This window comes from Suncus etruscus, chromosome 4 (genome assembly GCF_024139225.1).
Source record: "Suncus etruscus isolate mSunEtr1 chromosome 4, mSunEtr1.pri.cur, whole genome shotgun sequence".
Classification (NCBI taxonomy): Eukaryota; Metazoa; Chordata; class Mammalia; order Eulipotyphla; family Soricidae; genus Suncus; species Suncus etruscus.
Window position 1 is genome coordinate 161,979,859 of NC_064851.1, and position 20,735 is coordinate 162,000,593.

The 20,735-nt window shown below is 35.6% G+C and overlaps 1 protein-coding gene and 1 long non-coding RNA gene across 2 annotated transcripts in view; one reads left to right on the forward strand and one right to left on the reverse strand.

The window, feature by feature from the left end:
* Nucleotides 1-20,735, forward strand: part of LOC126006085 (uncharacterized) — a 1,493,032-nt gene that overhangs the window by 1,031,766 nt on the left and 440,531 nt on the right. The gene's annotated exons all lie outside the window — the stretch shown is intronic.
* On the reverse strand, nt 18,745-19,101 carry LOC126006079 (elongin-B-like). The gene has a single exon (XM_049771411.1). It carries the CDS (start codon nt 19,099-19,101, stop codon nt 18,745-18,747), a length of 357 nt encoding a protein of 118 aa, XP_049627368.1.

The window sequence follows — 20,735 nt, forward strand, 5'->3', positions numbered from 1 at the left end:
GATAATAATAGTTGTAACTGATCATTCTGCATAAAAAATAGGTGCTTAAAAATAAAGTAATATGCATGGTTGCCTTCATTAACGATAGTGCAAATCACAGTGTAATAAAGGGAGAATAAAGATGAGAGAGAGGGAGGGGGAGAGGGAGACAGAAGTGAAATATTTGCCCAGAAGTAGGCATGGGAAAAGTGGGAGGGAAACCGAGGACAATGGTGACAGGAAACAAGTACTAGTGAATGGTGGTGTACATTGTTTGACTTAAACTCAGTCACAAACAATTTTGTAACCATGGTGCTTAAATAATTTTTAAATTAAAAATGATATCATGGATGCATAACTATGCACAAAGTAAATTACTAAATAGATGGGTAGAAAGACATATAAGAAAGAAGAAAGAAAGAGAAACGAAGAAAAAAGGAAGAAAGAAAAAAGAAAGAAAGAGAAAGAAAGAAAGGAAGAAAGAAAGAAAGAAAGAAAGAAAGAAAGAAAGAAAGAAAGAAAGAAAGAAAGAAAGAAAGAAAGAAAGAAAGAAAGAAAGAAAGAAAGAAAGAAAGAAAGAAAGAAAGAAAGAAAGAAAGAAAGAAAGAAGAAAGAAAGAAAGAAAGAAAGAAAGAAAGAAAGAAAGAAAGAAAGAAAGAAAGAAAGAAAGAAAGAAAGAAAGAAAGAAAGAAAGAAAGAAAAAGAAAGAAAGAAAGAAGAAAGAAATAATTGAATTTTATGTTTATTTATCAGGAATCTATAAGCTGTTAGTGTGTTCCAGTGTGATGTTCTGATTCTATTGCCTTGTTCATCCTTCTTTCAGGCTTTTTTCTTACTGATTTGGTGAGAGTCACATGATAAAGCTTGAGAGAAGTGGAATGTTATGAAAATATTATCAAGGTATCATTGTTAGAATAAAAACTAAAATGCTGAAATAAAATGGTAGATGTACTGAACTGCAGAAAGTCATCTTACCACTACTAGGGAACAGAAACCCAATTCTAAAGGCATGTCATGGAGTGTCAATGTCATGGAGTGTTTTGTCTATATTTTCTTCTATTACCTCATAATATCAAGTCTGATATAAAAATGTATTTAATCCATTTTGATTTGAACTTTATTCATATTGTTAAAGAGAGGTATGAGTTGGCTGTTTTGCATGTGGCTGGCCAATTGTCCCAACATCACTTTTTTAAATTAATATCTTTATTTAAGCACTATGATTACAAGTGTTGCAAGTCAGCCCCTGAAGAGGTTGACTGATGGAGGGATGGAGGATGAGGCCTTTCTCCTCCAACTCGGACCACATGTCTGTTACCCTGTTTGTTGGGCGGTTCTGAGGTGAATGCGGCAGGAAGAAAGCCAACAGGCAGTCAGGCTTCTGAAGAAAACAGCTCTTTATTCTGTGAAGAGTCTGAAGCCAAAAGGCCTAAGAATAGGTCCAGGACAAAAAGCCCCTCGCCTTCCACAGAACCTTGCTTTTATGCCCCAGAATCAAGTACCACCCAATGGTGGGATCAGGTACCACCCAATGGTGGGAGCAGAATCAAGTACCACCCTAGGGTGGGAGCAGAATGCCAGGTCACACCCTAGGGTAGAGCACAATCACCGATCAGGGTAGGGTCAGTAACATAATAATCCCATTAAAATATTTACATACACAACAATTCCCTCCTTTGCTTTTAGTAAACAAACAATATTGTCTACAATTATTAAAGGAAAAACTAGTCAATAATAAAAGAGCAGCTGTTTGCATAAGCGCATCACAGGAAAATGTAAATAAAAACTTCTAACCTAAACACAGGGTGTCTAAAACCAGAAACATGTATCAGGAAATCAACTACAAGCTCCTGAGAAGATAAATCTACAATATACATAGATCCTTCGAAGAGACGCCAGAAAGGTTGCGTAGCAGGTGAGAAGAAGCACCTTTTCTTTCTTTCTTTTTTTTTTGTTGTTGTTTTTGTTGGTTTTTGGTATTTGATTTTTGGGTCACACCTGGCAGTGCTCAGTAGTTACTCCTGGCTCTATGCTCAGAAATCACTCCTGACAGATACCGGGATTCGAACCAATGACCTTCAGCATGAAAGGCAAATGCCCTATTTTCTTGCTATCTCTCTGGACCCATTGTCCATTCAAATCCAGGTAGACCAGAAAGCCCATCTTTGAGGGCATTGAATTAGGCCCTTATTTTGGAGGAAGAAGCATATACCCCCTGCACAGTGGGGGGGCCACTGCAATGATGATCAATAGGCTTCTGAACTTAATCCAAGTTCTTAATCCAGGCTGAAGTCCATATGATGTCCGAAATTAATGTACCAATACGGTCAATTATTTATAGATGGGAGCTTAAGTCACAAACCAAAACAAAATTTTAAGGCAGAGACCCTCCCTGTGTAAATAAACAAATTTGAGGGCCCATCCAAAATGGATGGAACCTTCTATAAACCTAGTATTTTTCCTATGATGTGCCCACGCAAGAAACCCTGAGAACAGACAAAAATATTATGTAGGAAATTATAGACAACACCATCTAACCCACTAACCTAAAGTCAAGAAAGCAAAACCCTAATGTAATACAACATTAATTCCTAAGATTAAAAACTAAAATAGAAAAACATTAATTACAATAGTCGAAAGAAGTGTAGTACCAAATACAAATTCAAAGGATTACAATTATAAGAAAAATACAAAAGGTGAAATTTCTACAAAGTCCAATACCAATATGTAAAGATGAGGGGTCTGGAACTCCGAAAAGACCGGCAAAAGACACTTGATGGGTCTGGAAAAGCGGGTTGAAACCTGGTACAGAAGATAACATCGCTGAATGAAGAAGGAAGGCCAGCACAGTCATCCATGTGTTGGGGCATCCTCAAGCCATCATTACCATCATGAGTTGGTTGGGCTTCTGCATTTTCTTTGCGATCGATGCAATCTTTGGATAGCCATTGTAGAAATGGTCAACAATAGCATTGTGTACGTGGATGGAAAACCAGAAATTCAGATAGCACAGTTTCACTGGAATCTAAAGACTGTGGGTCTTATCCATGGATCTTTTCTCTGGGGCAGGGAAGATTCTGGGGCATAAAAGCAAGGAAGGTGAGGGGCTTTTTGTCCTGGACCTATTCTTAGGCCTTTTGGCTTCAGCCTCTTCATGGAATAAAGAGCTGTTTTCTTCGGAAGCCTGACTGCCTGTTGGCTTTCTTCCTGCTGCATTCACCTCAGAACCTCTGACTGAACAGGGTAACAGATGTGTGGTCTGAGCTGGAGGAGAAAGGCCTCATCCTCCATCCCTCCATCAGTCAACCTCTTCAGGGGCTGACATGCAACGGTTATGTTTTTAATTGGGTTTCAGTTATGAAAAAGAACACCCCTTCACCAATGCAATATTCCCACCACCTTTGCCCCCATTTCCTTCTTCCCCCATGTCCTGCCTGTATTCAAGACAGCCATTGTATTTCTCTTACTGCCATTGTTATAATAATTGCCAGTGTAGTTATTTCTCTAACTTGACTACAATTCTTTGTGGTAAGTTTTATACTGTGGGCTGTAACTTCCAGCCTTCATCTCTATTGTCTCTGTGTATTATTACAATAATGTCTTTGATTTTTCCTTAAATTCTATAAATGAGTGAAAAATATTATTTGTCTTTTTTTCTCTCCTTTTGACTTATTTCACTCAGCATAATAGTTTCCATGTCCATCCATGTATAGAAAAAATTTCATGGGTTCATTTTTTCTGATGGTTGCATAGTATTCTATTGTGTATATGTACCACAGTTGCTTTAGCCACAAATCTATTGTTGGGCATCTGGGTTGTTTCCAGATTCTGGCAATTGTAAACAGAGCTGCAATGAATATAGGACAACACAACTTATTAAGAGATTTTCCTTGCTCCATTTTGTCCTTCTTGCTCCTTTATCAAATTTAATTGATTTTATATCTATATTCTCTGAATATTGAAGTCTATTGCATTGATCTGAGGGCCTGTATTTATTCCAGTAAGATGATGTTTTAATAACTATTACTTTGTAGTGCAATTTAAATTTGAGTTAATTGATGTCTCTAATGTTCTTTATCCTAAGGAGTTCTTTTATGATTTGTGAGCATTTATTGTTCCAAATGAGTTTCAGTAATATTTGATCTACTTCTTTAAAAAATGTCAAATGTATTCTTAGAGGGATTGCATTAATTCTGTACAATGCTTAAGAGAGTATTGCAATTTTAATTCTGATAATACTCCCAATCCACGAACAGGTTATATGTCTCCATTTCCTTATGTCCTCTTTTATTTCTTGAAGCAGTATTTTGTAGTTTTTTTGTATAGGTCATTTGCCTCTTTAGTTAAGTTGACTCCAATGTACTTGAGTTTCTGTGGCACTATCATTAATAGGATTGTATTTTAATGTTTAATTATTTTCTGTCATTTTTATTAAGGAGGCCATGAACTTTTGTGTATTAATTTTGTAGCCTGACTCTTGCTGTACAAATCTATTGTTTCTAGAAGGCTTATGGTAGAGTCTTCATAGATGCATTCCATCCTTAAACAATAAGAGCTTGACTTCTTCCTTTCCTATCTGAATTGCCCTTGATATTATTTCTTGCCTGATTACTATGGCAAGTATTTCCATTACTATGTAATATAAAAATAAAGAGAGGAGGAAGCCTTGTCTTATGCCAGATTTTAGAAGAAATGCTTTTAGTTTTTCTCCATTAAGTATAATATCTGCCAGGGCTTGTTGCAAATGGCCTTGACTATATTCAGAAGAGTTCTTTTAATACCCATCTTGTTGACAGTTTTTATTATAAATGGGTGTTTTATTATAAATGGGTGAGCTTTCTTTGCCTCGATTGATACAATAACATTATTTTCATTTTCCATTTTTGTCAAGTATATTATGTTGATTGAATTACATATGTTAAACCATAATCTCTGGAATAAATCCTACTTGTTGACGGTGTATGATTTTCTTAATCCTATGTCGGATGCCATTTGCTCTAATTTTGTTAAGGATCTTTGCATATGTGTTCATCAATGGCTACAGTTTACAATATACACAATACACTCAAAATTCAATGAGATGTAAACAACTTGCCCTCAGTATGAAAAAACGGGGAGAAAATTTGAACAGACATTTCCTCAAAGTAAAAATGAAGATGGCCAAAAAGCAGATGATAAAAAAAAGCTCCACATCACTAATCACTGGGGAGAAAAAATAAAAACAACAATAAGATATCTTCTCGAGAAAGGCAGACCTTTGTGAAGTCAGGTGGGAGAAATCTGCCCCCTACTGTGGGAGTACCAATTGGGAGGGACTGAGGGACCTGTCACCTGTGTGTGTATCTATTCTTTTGACTCCTGAACCTCTCCTGAGTGGACCAAGAAGGTCCAGCAAACTCTCTCTCCTAGACTTACCCAGGCCTAAAAGCCAAGGAAGACTGAATCAGTGAGTGAAAACTGGCTATCAGCAGTAACCGGCAGAAAGGCAAACCTTTGTCTGTGAAGTCAGGTGGAAGGAAGCTGCCCCTGCTGTGGGATTACCAATTGGGAGAGACTGAGGAACCTGTTGCTTGTGCGTGTTTCTCTACTGTTTTGTCTCCTGAACCTCTCCTGGGTGGGCCAAAAAGGGTCCAGAAAAATCACTCTCCTAGAAACTCCAGAAGAGGAAGGCCACTCCATTTCGTGGCCCCAAGATATTTCTAATGAATGAACCCCACCATAACACGCAGAAAAAAAATCACACTACAAGAGTGGCAATGGGGAAACCTCGCAGGCAAACACCATGCACAGAGAATGAAGATGGTAGCTCTGATGTCCCCAAAAAATATCAACAATCTGACTAATCTCTCAGATAAGGAGTTTAGAAAAGAAATAAGGAGGATTCTCATGAAAATCTAAGAAAACATATTTCTAGCTGAACAGAACACAAAGACAGAAATCAGAAAACTCCAAATTAAAAAAACAGATCTATAAAACACAGTAGGTGAACAGAAAAACTCAATGGAAAACTTCTCCAGCGGGTAACAGCAATCAAGGACAGAATCAGTAAACTGGAAGATGAAATTCAGAAGAACTCCATACAGTGAAGAGATTAGAAAATAACCTTAAGGCAAACGATCATACAATGGAAAAAGTACTCAAGGAATGTGAACAGATGAAAATAGAAGTCTTTGATAAACTTAACAGAAACAACGTAAGAATCATTGGAGTCCCAGAGGTTCAGGAAGGGTATCCCCAGGAAGAATAAACACTCCAAGATATCATCACAGAGAAAATTCCAGAGCTAAAGAATGCAAGCAATCAAATCCTGAATGCTCAAAAGGTACCACTAAAAGAGACCCTAGGAAAAACACCCCAAGACACACCCTAGTCACAATGACAAATTCCACAGTAGAGGTAGAATACTCAAAGGAGCAAGATCAAAAGGGAAATTACATTCAAAGGAATATCCATAAGACTTACAGCAGACATGTCACAAGAAATCCTCAAGCCAGAAGACAGTGGTGGGACATTGTGACAAGACTGAATAAAATGGAGGCTTCACCTAGAATATTGCATCCCGCCCAACTCAAATACAGGTTTGAAGGAAGGATACATTGCTTATACAGATAAGCAACAGCTCAGAAACTTTACATATGCAAAACCAGCCTTAAAGAAAAAACTGAAATGTCTACTTTAAGACAAACTAACAGAACCACCAAATTTATACACAAACATGAAATTAAATCCCATGACAGTCATCTCCCTCAATGTCAATGGACTAAATGCATCAGTCAAGAAACATAGAGAGGCTAAATGGATAAAAATGATTAATCCAACATTCTGCTGCCTACAAAAACCACACCTGAATAGTCATAAAAACTTAGACTCAAAATCAAAGGCTGGAAAAAAATCATCCAAGCAAACAATAACCTTAAAAAAGTTGGGGTGGCTATATTAATATCTGATGACACAAACTTTAGACTCAGAAAAGTTCTAAGGGACAAAGATGGACACTTCATACTAATTAAGGGATATGCGCAACAGGAAGAAATCAGACTACTAAACATATATGCACCCAAATAGATACCAGCAAATTATCTAATACAATTATTTACAAATTTGAAAGGGGACATCAATAATAACACAATAATTGTGGGAGACCGCAAGACAGCCCTTTCAACACTTGGTAGATCAACAAGAATGAAACCCAACAAAAATATACTAGCCCAGAAAAGAGAAATAAAATAAAGAGGCCTAGTCGATATATACCTCCATAAAATCAAGAAATAGAAATTTTGCAGGCTACCTTCGCTGACCACAAGGCTCTGAAATTAGATGTAAACTACAAAGGGACACAGAAGAAGAACGTTAACAACTGAAAATTAAACAACCTGCTACTGAACAACCAATGGGTCCATGATGAAATCAAAGAGGAAATCAAAACTTTCCTGGAAACAAATGACAATGAAGACACCACATATCAGAATCAATGAGACACAGCAAAAGCAGTAATGAGAGGAAAATTTATAGCTTTGCAAGCACACATCAGGAAGAAAGAGGGGTATACCTCAATAACCTAATGAAGTAACTCATAAAATTAGAAAATGATCAACAAAAGGAACCAAAAATAGGGAGACAGAAGGAAATAACAAAGCTTAGAGAGAAATCAATAAAGTGGAAACAAACAAAAATAATCCAAAAGGTAAAAGAAAGCAGAAGTTGGTTCTTAGAAGAAAAAAAAAAGAATGATAGACCATTGACAAAACTCACAAAGAAAGAGAGAGTGAGAAACTTGCTAACCCATATTAGAAATGAAACTGGGGAGATCATTTCAGATATTGCAGATATTCAAAGGGTAATTAAAGACTACTTTTAGAAACTCTATGCCATCAAATATGAGAACCTGAAAGAAATGGATAAATTATTGGACTCTTACAACCTTCCATGGTTGAATAAGAAAAATGTAGCATATCTAAACAACCCCATTACCATTGAAGACATTAAAACATGTAATAAATGTTTGCCCTAAAACAAACTCCCAGGCCCAGATGGATTCAATAATGAATTTTTCAAACCTTTCAAGAGGAACTACTACCAATCCTAGCAAGGCTCTTTCATAGACTTGGGGAAAAAAAAACGGGTACACTTCCAAATAGCTTTTATGAGGACAACATCACTTTGATAACAAAAGCAGAAAGAGAGTCTGCCATAAAATAAAATTATAGACCAATATCCCTGATGAACAAAGATGCAAAGATCCTCAACTAAATCCTGGCAAATAAAATCCAATGCCTCATCAAGAAGATCATACACTATGATCAAGTCACTTTCATCCCAGAAATGCAAGGATTGTTTAAAATTTGTAAATCTATCAACATAATATACAGCATCAACAAGAAAAATAAAGATCACATGTTCATATCAATAGATTCAGAGGAGGCATTTGATAAGGTCCAAAACCCATTCTTGATACAAACTCTCAGCAAGATGGGAATGAGAGGAACTATATTCAATATAGTTAAGGCCATCTACCACAAGCCAATGGCAAATATCCTCAACAGAGAAAAACTAAAGCCTTCCTCTAAATTCTGGTACAAGATAAGGCTGTCCACTCTCACCACTCCTCTTCAACATAGTACTGTAAGTAATTGCTATAGAGATTAGGCAAGAAAAAGATACCAAGGACATCCAGATAGGAAAGGAAGAAGTCAAGCTCTCACTGTTTGCAGATGACATAATACTCTACTTAGCGAACCCTAAAGACTCTACCACAAGCTTCTAGAAACAATAGATTCATATAGCAAATTGCAGGCCACAAAATTAACACACAAAAATCAATGGCATTTTTATACACCAATAATGATAGGGAAGAAATGGACATTAAGAAAACAACCCTATTCACATTAGTGCCACACAAACTCAAATATCTTGGAGTCAAATTGACTATGGACTTGAAGTATCTATACAAAGAAAACTATAAAACACTGCTCCAAGAAATAAGAGAGGACACACTGAAATGGAAACACATACCCTGCTCATGGATTGGCAGGATTAACATAATTAAAATGGCAATACACCCCAAAGCATTGTCCAGATTTAATGCAATCCCTCTAAAGATACCCATGACATTCTTCAAAGAAGTGGATCAAACAAATATGAAATTTATTTGGAACAATAAACACCCTTGAATAACTAAAGCACTCCTTGGGAAAAGGAATATGGGAGGCATAACTTTCCCCAACTTTAAAGTTTATTACAAAGCAATAGTTGTCAAAGCAGCCTGGTATTGGAATAAAGACAGACCTTCAGATCAGGGGAATAGACTTAAATACTCAGAGAATGTTCCCCAGATGTACAATCACCTAATTTTTGATAAAGGAGCAAGAAATTCTAAATGGAGCAAGGAAAGCCTCTTCAATAGGTTGTGTTGTCACAACTGGTTAGACACTTTCAATAAAGCGAACTCAGACCCCTAGCTAACACCATGTATGATGGTAAAATCCGAATCAATTAAAGACCTTGATATCAAACCTGAAACCATTAGGTATATAGAACAGCATGTAGGTAAAACACTCCATGACATTGAGACTACAGGCATATTCAAGGTGGAAACAGTACTCTCCAAACAAGTGGAAACAGAGATAAACTGATGGGAATATATTAAGCTGAAAAGCTTCTGCACCTCGAAGGAAATAGTGCTCAGGATACAAGAGCCACCCACTGAATGGGAGAAACTATTTACCCAATGGCAATCAAATAAGGGGCTAATCTTCAAAATATCCAAGACACTGACAGAACTTCACAAGAAAAAACAAAACATCTAATTCCATCAAATAATGGGGAGAAAAATGAACAGACTCTTTGATAAAAAAGAATTACAAATGGCCAAAAGGCACATGAAAAAATGCTCCACATCACTAATCATCAGGGAGTTGCAAATCAAAACAACTATGAGGTACACTCTCACACCACAGAAATTGGCACCCATCACAATGCATGAGAACAATCAGTGCTGGCGGGAATGTGGAGAGAAATAAACACTTATCCACTGCTGGTGGTAATGCAGTCTAGTCCAACCTTTATGGAAAGTGATATGGAGATACCTCTAAAACCTGAAAATTGAGCTACCATACTATCCAGCTAAACCACTTCTAGGTATATATCCTAGGAACACAAAAATACAATACAAAAATCTCTCTCTCATACATATTTGTTGCAATTCTATTTACAATAGCCAGACTCTAGAAACATCCAAGATGCCCTTCAACAAATAAATGGCTAAAGAAACTGTGGTACATATACACCATGGTATATTATGCAGCTGTTAGGAGAGATGAAGTCATGGATTTTCCTATACATGGATGTACATGGGATCTATTATGCTGAGTGAAATAAGTCAGAGAGAGACACACAGAGAATATTCTCCCTCATCTATTGGTTTTAAGAAAAATAAGAGATTTTTGCAGTAATTCCCAGAGACAGAGAGGAGGGCTGAATGGTCTAGCTCATGACATGAAGCTCACCACAAAGAGTGGTGAATGCAGTTAGAGAAATATTTATACTGAGAACTATCATAACAATGTGAATAAATGAGTGAATTAGAAAGCCTATCTAGAGTACAGGCGAGGGTGGGGAAAAGGGAGATTTGGGACATTGGTGATGGGAATGTTGCACTGATGAAGGGAGGTGTTCCTTACATGACTGAAATCCAACAACAATCATATTTGTGATCAAGGTGTTTAAATAAAGATATTTATAAATAAAGATATCTTCTCACACCACAGAGTGGCATACATCACAAAAAACAAACAAACAAACAAACAAAAAAAACCAGTGCTCAGATTGATGCTAGGAAAAAGGAACTCTTATTTACTACTAATGGGAATGCCATCTAATCCAACCTTCCTGGAAAACAATAGAGATATTCCTTTAAAAAACTGGTAACTGAGCTCCCATATATCCCAGCAATAAAATTTCTAGGGATATATCCTAGGAAATTACACACACAAAATACAAAATTCCTCTATAAAATTCTATGTTCATCACAGCACTATTTACACTAGCCAGAATCTGGAAAATAATCAGGTGCCTAGCAGATAAGTAGCAAAGAATCTGTGAATATGTACAATGGAATAGTATCCAGCTGTTAGGAGAAATAAAGTTATAAAATTTGCCTCTATGTAGTTGGAAATGGAGATTATTATGCTGAGATATATTGACAGAAAATTCTCACTCCTCTGTGGGATATAAAGAAAGCAATAGACAGTATAACAATATAAGAGACTATCGATAAGAATGCTGGCAAGACAAGCCCATGATATTAAGCTTGTTACAAAGAGCAATGAGTGTTAGAGCACTAACTTCAATGACAACTACCATGATAATGGCAGTTGGAACTGACCAGTCTGGACAAGAATTGGGTGCTGAATCAAAATAAAAATAATACTCATGGAACCCTGTCATTGACAATAGTGCAAACCACAATGTCAGAATGAAGAAAAAGAGTGAAAGAAAAAGGCAGAATGACTCTCCCAGAGACAGTCGGTGGTAGATTTTGAAGGAAAATGGGAGACAATGGTGGTGGGAAAGGTGCACTAATGAAAGGGAGTGTACATTCTATGAGTGAAACCTACAATTACGTAACTACATTGCTTAAATAAATACATTGTTATTTAAAAAAAGAACCAATACATTGCCAATAACCCAAAAGTGAATTAAACATGGTTCTAGGTTATTTGGTAGTGTGGCAATTTAGTAATAAAAATTGTGTGTCATCAGTGTCTGAAAGAAAAAATAGAGAAAAGAGAGAGAAAGAGTAAGAAAGAAAGAGAGAGAGAAGAATAATGTCTGCCACAGAGGCAGACAGGGGATAGGGCAGGCAATGGGCAGGAGAAAAATGGACATCAGTGGCTAGAAATGTGTACTGGTGAAGGATATCAGACATTGTGTGACTGAATCTCAATCATGAACAACATTTTAACTGTTAAAAAAAACTGTACTATGAACAACTTTATAACCTCATGTTTAAATAAAGTAATTTTTAAAATAATTTAAATGAAAAGAATTATATTTACTTAATATCAAAAATTAAACAATAACACACCTAAAAAAGAGAAAATGTAAGGATAGAGTCCATTATCTTAATATGCATATAAATTAACATCAAACTATGAGATATCACTTTATACCTGTGACAATGGCATAAATGAAAAAAGAACAGTCTGTATTGTAGAAGATTTAGGGTAAACTTTTTATACTACTTATGGAAATGTAACTTGTTGCAGCCATGAGGATAAGTGATATACATATTTCAGAAAAATCAAAGAGAAAATTTCATATGATCCAGATATCTAACTGAATTATTTTCTAGGATGTTTATGTGCTTTTCTATGCACATTATTTACATTCTTTGACAGCTAAATTTAAAGTTTTATGGAAATATGAGCAGCTAAAGAAAATTAAGTATAGATGCTCAATGACATACTCTCTGCCTATAACAAGGATGAAGCCCTACTACTTGCAATAATATGAATAAATCTAAAAGATACTATTCTTGATGAATTAAGATGGAGAAATTTAAAAACTAAAATATTTTAGTCCATTGTATAGAAAATAAAGGTATAAACTAAAAAAATAAATTTTGGATTATAAGATTAATTAGCAGAATGCAAAGAAATGGACATAGGTAGGAGGAAAAAGCACAGAACTAGACTTAGTGCTAAACTCAAATTTTTGAATGTGTAAGATGCTTTTTTAATGATGTACCAGTGAAACTTAATGCTGAGGTGCAATTAAACTTCAATCAAAATAAAACAAAATAGGGGAAAATTCCTTTTTCTGTTCCTGTAACCATGACGACTGGAAATCTATTTCAAGAATATACATAAGTTGATGACTAAAACGCTGTTTAATAACTGGATGGATATCTACAGACAAACATACAGATACTGTCTTCCAGACAGTGGGTTACTTTCTTCCCCTTACAGTATACTATCATAAAGGCAACAGAAAAAATATGAAAGTGATGCTTTTGGCTAGAACATCAACGCAATGTGCCAGATGGTGCCTAGAATAAGCTCTGCCATGAGACAAGGTGTAAGTTCTTTGTCAGACTGCTTTAACTTGTTGTATGAGTGTGACCCTAACATCTAAAACTGACCAAGTAAATATGTAAAATCCAAAATCTCTTGTATTCTCTGATTTTAGGCTGTCTGTTTTCAATCACTTATTCAATACAGCTGAAGAACAATATTTTTCCAAAACATTTTACCATTAACTGTGATGTCATTTAATTAATTTGAATTAAAACTTTATAACCTTTATGTCAAATTATACTTGAGATGTGTATCTGGCAGAAAATAAAAATATATTAACAAAGTAGACTTGTATTCAGTTAGTGGGCCTCAGTAGATTCATACTAATGTTATTATTTGGAGGGTTTAACTTGGTAGATTTAAGACCATTTTAGTTAAAAAACTATGGTTCAGGTCATATATATGCCATATAGATATACAAAATTCACATATATTTGATTGTACATATGTAAATATACAGAATGAGTAGATAGCTACAAGTTATGTAACAGCTATTGAGATTAAACTGAAAACCAAGAAAAAGAGAAAATGATCTCAAGTTTTCCCAAGAATTCTAATAAAAACATTCTCCTATGTGCAATTATCCAAATTAAAATTTCTGACTTGGAGGGGAGCTTCTCATACTGTTTGACAGTATGAAAATTCAAATTAAAGCCAAATAGTAAAGACATAATAAACTTTATAATGTGAGGTAGATATTACTGGAAGTTCAATGATTCCAAGTTTCATGGTCTGAAGGTTGTTTTACTAAATATCATTTATTCTATGTAGATGCTAAAATTGACATGTAGAAAGTTTTTCTTTTCTTTTTCTTTTTCTTTTAGTTTTGTTTTGGTTTTTGGTTTTTGGTTCACAGCTCAGGGGTTAATCCTGGCTCTGTGCTCAGAAATCACTCCTGGCTTGGGGGACTATATGGGATGCCAGGGATAGAACCAAGGTCCCTCCTGGATCAGCCATGTGCAAGGCAAATGCCTTACCACTGCACTATCGCTCAGGCCCCATAAAATTTTTTTTTAAATCAGATGGCTTTGTCCAAAGTCTAAAATTTAAAATTCTCTGTACAATTAGCAAGTGGCTCTAAGAAAATATTTTGCTCACCTTTTTTTTTCTCATCGTGAATGTGAACTTTTCAACATACAACACTGAAAGGTAGAAATATTTTATTCATCTTTGTTGCACTTACTTTTATTTTTGGTAAGGTTGAACTCTCATATGTTTACTAGACCATCATAATTTATTGCTGAATACCACTTTCAAAAAAAACAATCACAAAATATAAAAGACACAAACATAATTGCTTTATTCTAGTTCTAGAAGGATGCATTTTTCCCGAGAAACTGTATCTTTATTATCCGAACCAGAGCAAGATCATACATCCAAGATAAATTTTCTGAAAAGTTTCAGATCTTAAATGTTAGAATAATTATTATTAAATAGGTGTACTTAATTACAATTAAAAAGTAACCTCAATTAAATATAAAAATCCTATTGCAAATATTTACATCTTACTTCTAATAAGAAAACAGCAATAAGAAATTGCCATACATATTCTATTTATCCTGAGGTTATTGATATTTTATTTTATGAGGCAAAAATGCACTATGAAGACTGTTCACCTTCACTGCACTTGGGATTTCTATTTTTAAAATATTTTTTATTTAAGCACCATGATGACAAACAGGTTTGTAGTTGGGTTTTAGTTATAAACACACACACACACACACACACACACACACACACACACACACACACACACACACACACCTCCCTTCAACAGTGTAACCTTCCCACCACCAATGACCCCAACCCCCTGCCTTTATGGGAGACAGGGATTCTATTTCTCTCACACACACTACCATTACTTAAATTATGTTTAACCACTATTTAAATTATGTCTAAATTCCAACTCTGCCACTAGGAGTAAATTGCCTGGGGCACGTCACTTGGTCTCTGTAAGGTCCTTAATTTGCAAAGTAAAGATAATGATATTTCCATCTCAGAGGACTGAAATAATAGAAGATAATGCTTGTAAAGTACTTGTCACATTAAATATCCTCTATAAAGTTGCAATGATTAAATTTAAAAGAAGTTAAATGGTATCTACAAAAGGCTTATAATGAGTTGCCTATATCTAAGATAAAATTTTTAATGAAAGCTAATACATGATTCAATTGAAACAAATTCATTTGAATTGAAAAAAAATCAAGGCTGAGTATATCTTATCTAAATCATTGCTAATTTCTCCAGGTTTCTCTGAGGATCTGATAAAAAGATTAGACCTAAAGCAAGAAATTCTGTTAGGGAATTATTTTATCATACAATTTATAGCTTGCAAGAGAAGAAGATACCTAAATATTACTATATTTTTGATATTACACATATCAATCTCTTTTAAGCACATTTACTATATAACAATCGTTTGAAAGAATGTTATTCATGAGAACACAGTCAAATGAAGCCTCAGAGGCAGTGTTTAAACTAATCTCTCTCTGTCATTATGAGATAGTAGATTCCTAGTAGATTCCACATTGTGGGTTTGTATTTTTTTTTAATATCAGACACATACAAGCTGACATTTACACCAAAATTTTATTTAGTTACAAATGGAAAACTATTGGTGTAGTATCCTAATCCTCAAACCTAGATATACTTTTTTTCTTTTGTCTATTTCTAGTTAAAAATAGAGCATGAAAATTCAGGTTTCTACCAGAAATGTCCCTCATAGGTAAAGGACATGTAGGAGACCTGCATTCCAACCCTGGAACCACAGAACATAGAAAAATTTTTCAGGCTTTCTCCTGAGAAAATATTATTAAAAATATATATGAACCTTCATAGAGTTTCCTTACCACCAATGAATACTCACACCAGACTCAAATATTCAGAACATTCCCTGAGAGCATGTCAGCTGCTCTGAGACATTAGACTTTGGCTCTTCCTATGTCATATATATATATATATATATATATATATATATATATATATATATATATATATATATATATATATATATATATATATATATATCATTTCACTCTTTTTACTTTCCAAGTTTCATGTTCTTCCTCACTGTTGTCTTGATTTGGATTTCCCTGATGATGAGTGATAGTGAACATGTTTTCATGTGTCTCTTGGCCATTTGTTGGTCTTCCTTGGAAAAATGTCTATTCATTTCCATTTCCCATTTTTCTGTGGCTTTATTAGGTTTTGTGGGCTCGCCTTTCTGATATCCTAGATATCAGCCCTTTATCTGATGTGTCTAGAGTGGATATTTTATCCCATTCTGTTAGCTGTCTTCTGGTTTTAGCCAGTGTTTCTTTTGCCATAAAGAAACTCTTTAGTTTGATATAATCCCATTTATTTAGGTTTGATGCTATTATTCTTGCCATTGGCATACCATCATCAAAGACTTTTTTGAGGTATATGTCTTGAGCATTATTTCTATTCTTCCTCAATGAACTTTAGAGATTTGGGTCTGATTTCCAGGTTTTTAATCCATTTTGAGTTGATTTTTGTGTAGGGTGTGAGGTATGGATCAATCTTACAGGTAGTTATTAAGTTTTTCCAACACTATTTGTTGAAGAGACTGTCTTTGTTCCATTTCAGGTTGTTGTATCCTTTGTCAAATATTAGTTGACTGCATATTTGGGGGTACATCTCTGGATATTCTGTTCTGACCCACTAGTCTTATACTCTCTCTTTGTTCCAGTACCATGCTGTCTTGATGACTATGGCTTTATAATAAAGCTTCTGGTTAGGGAAAGAGAAGCCACCTAGCTTCTGGTTTTTTAATATGTATTTGGCTAACCTGGGTCTTTTGTGGTTCCAGATGAATTTTATAACTTATTGTTCAAAATCCTTAAAAATGATGTCTGAATTTGGATAGGGATTGCATTGCATCTATATAAAAATTTAGGTAAAATAGTCATTTTGAATATGTTGATTCTACCTACCCATGAGCATGGGATGTTCTTTCATTTTCTTAGGTCCTCTTCAATTTCTTTCTGAAGTGTTTTGAAGTTTTCATGGTATAGGTCCTTCACTTCTCTTGTAAGGTTGATAAGTAGGTACTTAATATTTTTGAATACTATTTTAAATGGGCTTGTCTCCTTAATCTCTCCTCTACTTCGTTATTTATATAGTGGAATGCTACTGTCTTTTGTGTATTGACTTTGTAGCCGGGCAATTTTCTATATTAGTTAATTGTTTCTAGGAGTTTTACTGTGGACTCTAGGGTTTTCAATGTATATCATCATATCATCTGCAAAAAGAGAGAGTTTGAGTTCCTATTTCCCTATTTGGATTTCTTTAATTTCTTTGATTCCTTTCTCTTGTCAGATTGCTATTGCTAGGACTTCTAGAACTATATGGAATAAAAATGGAGAGAGTGGACAAGCTCGCCTAGTTCCTGAACTTAGTATAAATACTTTTAGTTTTTCACCATTAAGGATAATGTTGGCACTGGTCTTTTTATAGATAGTTGTAACTATCTTGAGGAAGGTTCCTTCCAGCCCTACTTTGCTGACTGTTTTCATCATGAAAGGGTGTTGGCTTTTTCAAATGACTTCTCTGCATCGATTAATATAATCATGTGATTTTTGTCTTTCTTGTTGTTGATATGGTGTATGTTGTTGATTGATTTGTGTATGTTGAACCATCCTTGAATCCCTGGGATGAAACACACTTGTTCATGGTGTATTCATGATGTATAATCTTTTTTTTTTCATTTGGTTTTTCAGACCACACCTGTTTGATGCTCAGGGCTTACTCCTGGCTAAGCACTCAGAAATTGCCCCTGGCTTGGGGAGACCATATGGGATGCCAGAGGATCAAGCCACTGGTCTTCCTTGGCTAGTGCTTGCATTGCAGACACCTTACCTTTAGTACCACCTTGCCGGGCCCGGTGTATAATCTTTTTAATGTATTTTTATATTCGGTTTGCTAAGATTTTGTTGAGGATTTTTGTATCTATTTTCATTAGTGAAATTGGTTTGTAGTTTTCTTTCTTGGTGGGGTCTTTCCCATCTTTGGGAATGAGTGTGATGTTTGCCTCATAAAAGTTGTTAGGATGGGTTTCTGTCTTTTCAATGTTTTGAAAGAGCCTAAGGATCAGTGGTTCTAGTCTTCTTGGAATGACTGATAGAATTCACCTGCAAAACCATTTGGACCTGAAATTTTGTTCTTGGGGAGTTTCTTGATTACTGATTTAATTTCCTCAGTATGATTGACCTGTTTAGTTCTTTTACATCCTCCCTTTCTAGTCTTGGAAGATGGTTTTTTGTTTGTTTGTTTGTTTGTTTGTTTGTTTGTTTCAGAAAATCCGTTAGCTTCTTCTGGGTTCTCTAGCCTAACTGAGTATAGTTCTTTGTAATAATTTCTAACAATGTGTTGGATTTCTTGGGGTTCTGTTGTAATTTCTTCCCTTTCATTAGTTATCCTGTTTATTTGGGTGATTTTACTCTTTTCTATTGGTGAGTCTTGACAGTGGTTTGTCTATCTTGTTTATTCTTTTTCAAAACCATCTCCTGCTCTCATTGAGTTTTTATATTGTTTTTTTAGTTTCTATGTTGTTTATTTCTGCTCTGGTTTTTATTATTTCTTGTCTTCTGGTTGTGTTTGGGGTTATTTTTTTCTGGAAGACACCCAAATATTTTATTAGGGGACAGGGCAATGGGGAGTGAACAGGCCTTCACTGCACAGCTTGTTCATTGGTTTTGCTTCCTGAGTCTTGGGGCTTCATCACGTTTGGTAGCTTAGGTGAGCTGGAGAGGGGCTTTATGTGCAGGACCCCGGAGGCTTTATCTGCCTGGAAGGCCAGTCCCACCATGGCTGGGGCCTGTGGCTGCACTATCTGACTAGTGAAGCCACACTCACCCAGCATCTTGCCATTGTCCAGGAGCTGGTTCTCTTTGTAGAGATGCTGCTCATCGGGTGGCCACTTGAGGATGCTCCCTATGATGCACTTCAGCTCAAAAATAATGCTCGACCCTGTGGAGTTCGTGAAGATGGTGATCTTGTGGCGCCGGGTCATGAGGAACATGTCCATTACTGCGACTGCCTGCCCCCCCCAACACGCTGGTTCCTGGAGGTTATTTTTGTTGCTGTTTTTCCAGCTCCTTAAGGTTTCCCTTTAAACTGTTTATTTTTTTATTTTCCTCTTTCATGATATAGGCCTGTATTGCTACGAGTTTCCCTCTAATTACTGCTTTTGCTGAGTCCCACAAATTTTGATAGTTTGTCTCTTTCTTATCGCTTGTCTCAAGGAATCTTTTTACTTCTTCCTTGAGTTCCACTTTGATTCAGCTGTTATTGAGTAGCATGTTGTTTAATATTCAGGTGTTGGATTTTTCTCCACAGTTTCTTTTTATAATCGATTGTGATCTCTGTTACATAATGATCTGATTATCTGTTTCTGATAATCCTTATGTTCCTGAGTTTGTGTAAGTTAGATTTATATCCTAAGGCATGGTCTATTCTAGAGAAGATTCCATGTACACTTGAGAAGAATGTATATTCTGATTTCTTTGGGTGGAGATCCCTGTATAAGTCCACTAGGCCCATTTCCTCTAGTTTCTCATTTAGGGCTCTTATATCTTTGCTAGTTTTCTGCCTAGTGGATCTGTTTAGTGGTGATAGGAAAGTATCAAAATCCCCTATTATTATCACATTATCCTCCATGTGTTTCCCTATATATTTTGCTGGCTCTACAGTCAGTGTATAGGTATTGATGAGCTAGTACTTCTTGGTCTAAAGTTCCCCTGATATACTAAGTAGTGACCCTCTTGGTCTCTGAGTACTTTCTTGAGGTTGAATGCAATTTTCTATGATATGAAAATGCATGTTCCAGCTTTTTTTTTTCCCATTGGCATGAATATTTGATTTTCATCCTTTTATTTTAAGCCTGTGTCTACATTGCTCTGTTAGGTGTTTCTTGCAGGCAGCAGAAATACGGTTTTTGTTTTCTGATACAACCCTCTATTGTGTCTTTTAATGGGAAAATTTAGCCCATTGACATTTAAGGTGATTATTGAAAGAGCAGATTGTTGTGCTATTGTACTGAGTAGAGTGGTTGTTGTTACAATCAGGTATTTGGATTGTGTAGTACATCTTTAAATAATTCATTTAGAGTTGTCTTGGTTAGTGCAAATAGTGTAAGATCTTTCTTGTCTGATAACAAGAAAAATAAAAACCACATGATCATATCAATAGATGCAGAGAAAGCATTTGATAAGGTCCAACACCCATTCTTGATCAAAACTCTCAGCAAGATGGGAATGGAGGGAACCTTTCTCAATATAGTGAAGGCCATCTACCACAAGCCAGTGGCAAATATTATCCTCAATGGAGAAAAACTGAAAGCCTTCCCTCTAAATTCTGGCACAAGACAAGGCTGTCCTCTCTCACCACTCCTATTCAACATAGCACTGGAAGTACTTGCTATAGCGATTAGGCAAGAAAAGGATATCAAGGGAATCCAGATAGGAAAGGAAGAAGTCAAGCTCTCACTGTTTGCAGATGACATGATACTCTACTTAGAAAACCCTAAAGACTCTATCAAAAAGCTTCTAGAAACAATAGACTCATATAGCAAGGTGGCAGGCTACAAAATTAACACACAAAAATCAATGGCCTTTCTATACACCAACAGTAATAAAGAAGAAATGGACATTAAGAAAACAA

What these genes read in the sequence shown, in the direction of transcription:
- LOC126006079 (XM_049771411.1), bottom strand. Translation starts at nt 19,101, where the DNA reads ATGGACATGTTCCTCATGACCCGGCGCCACAAGATCACCATCTTCACG.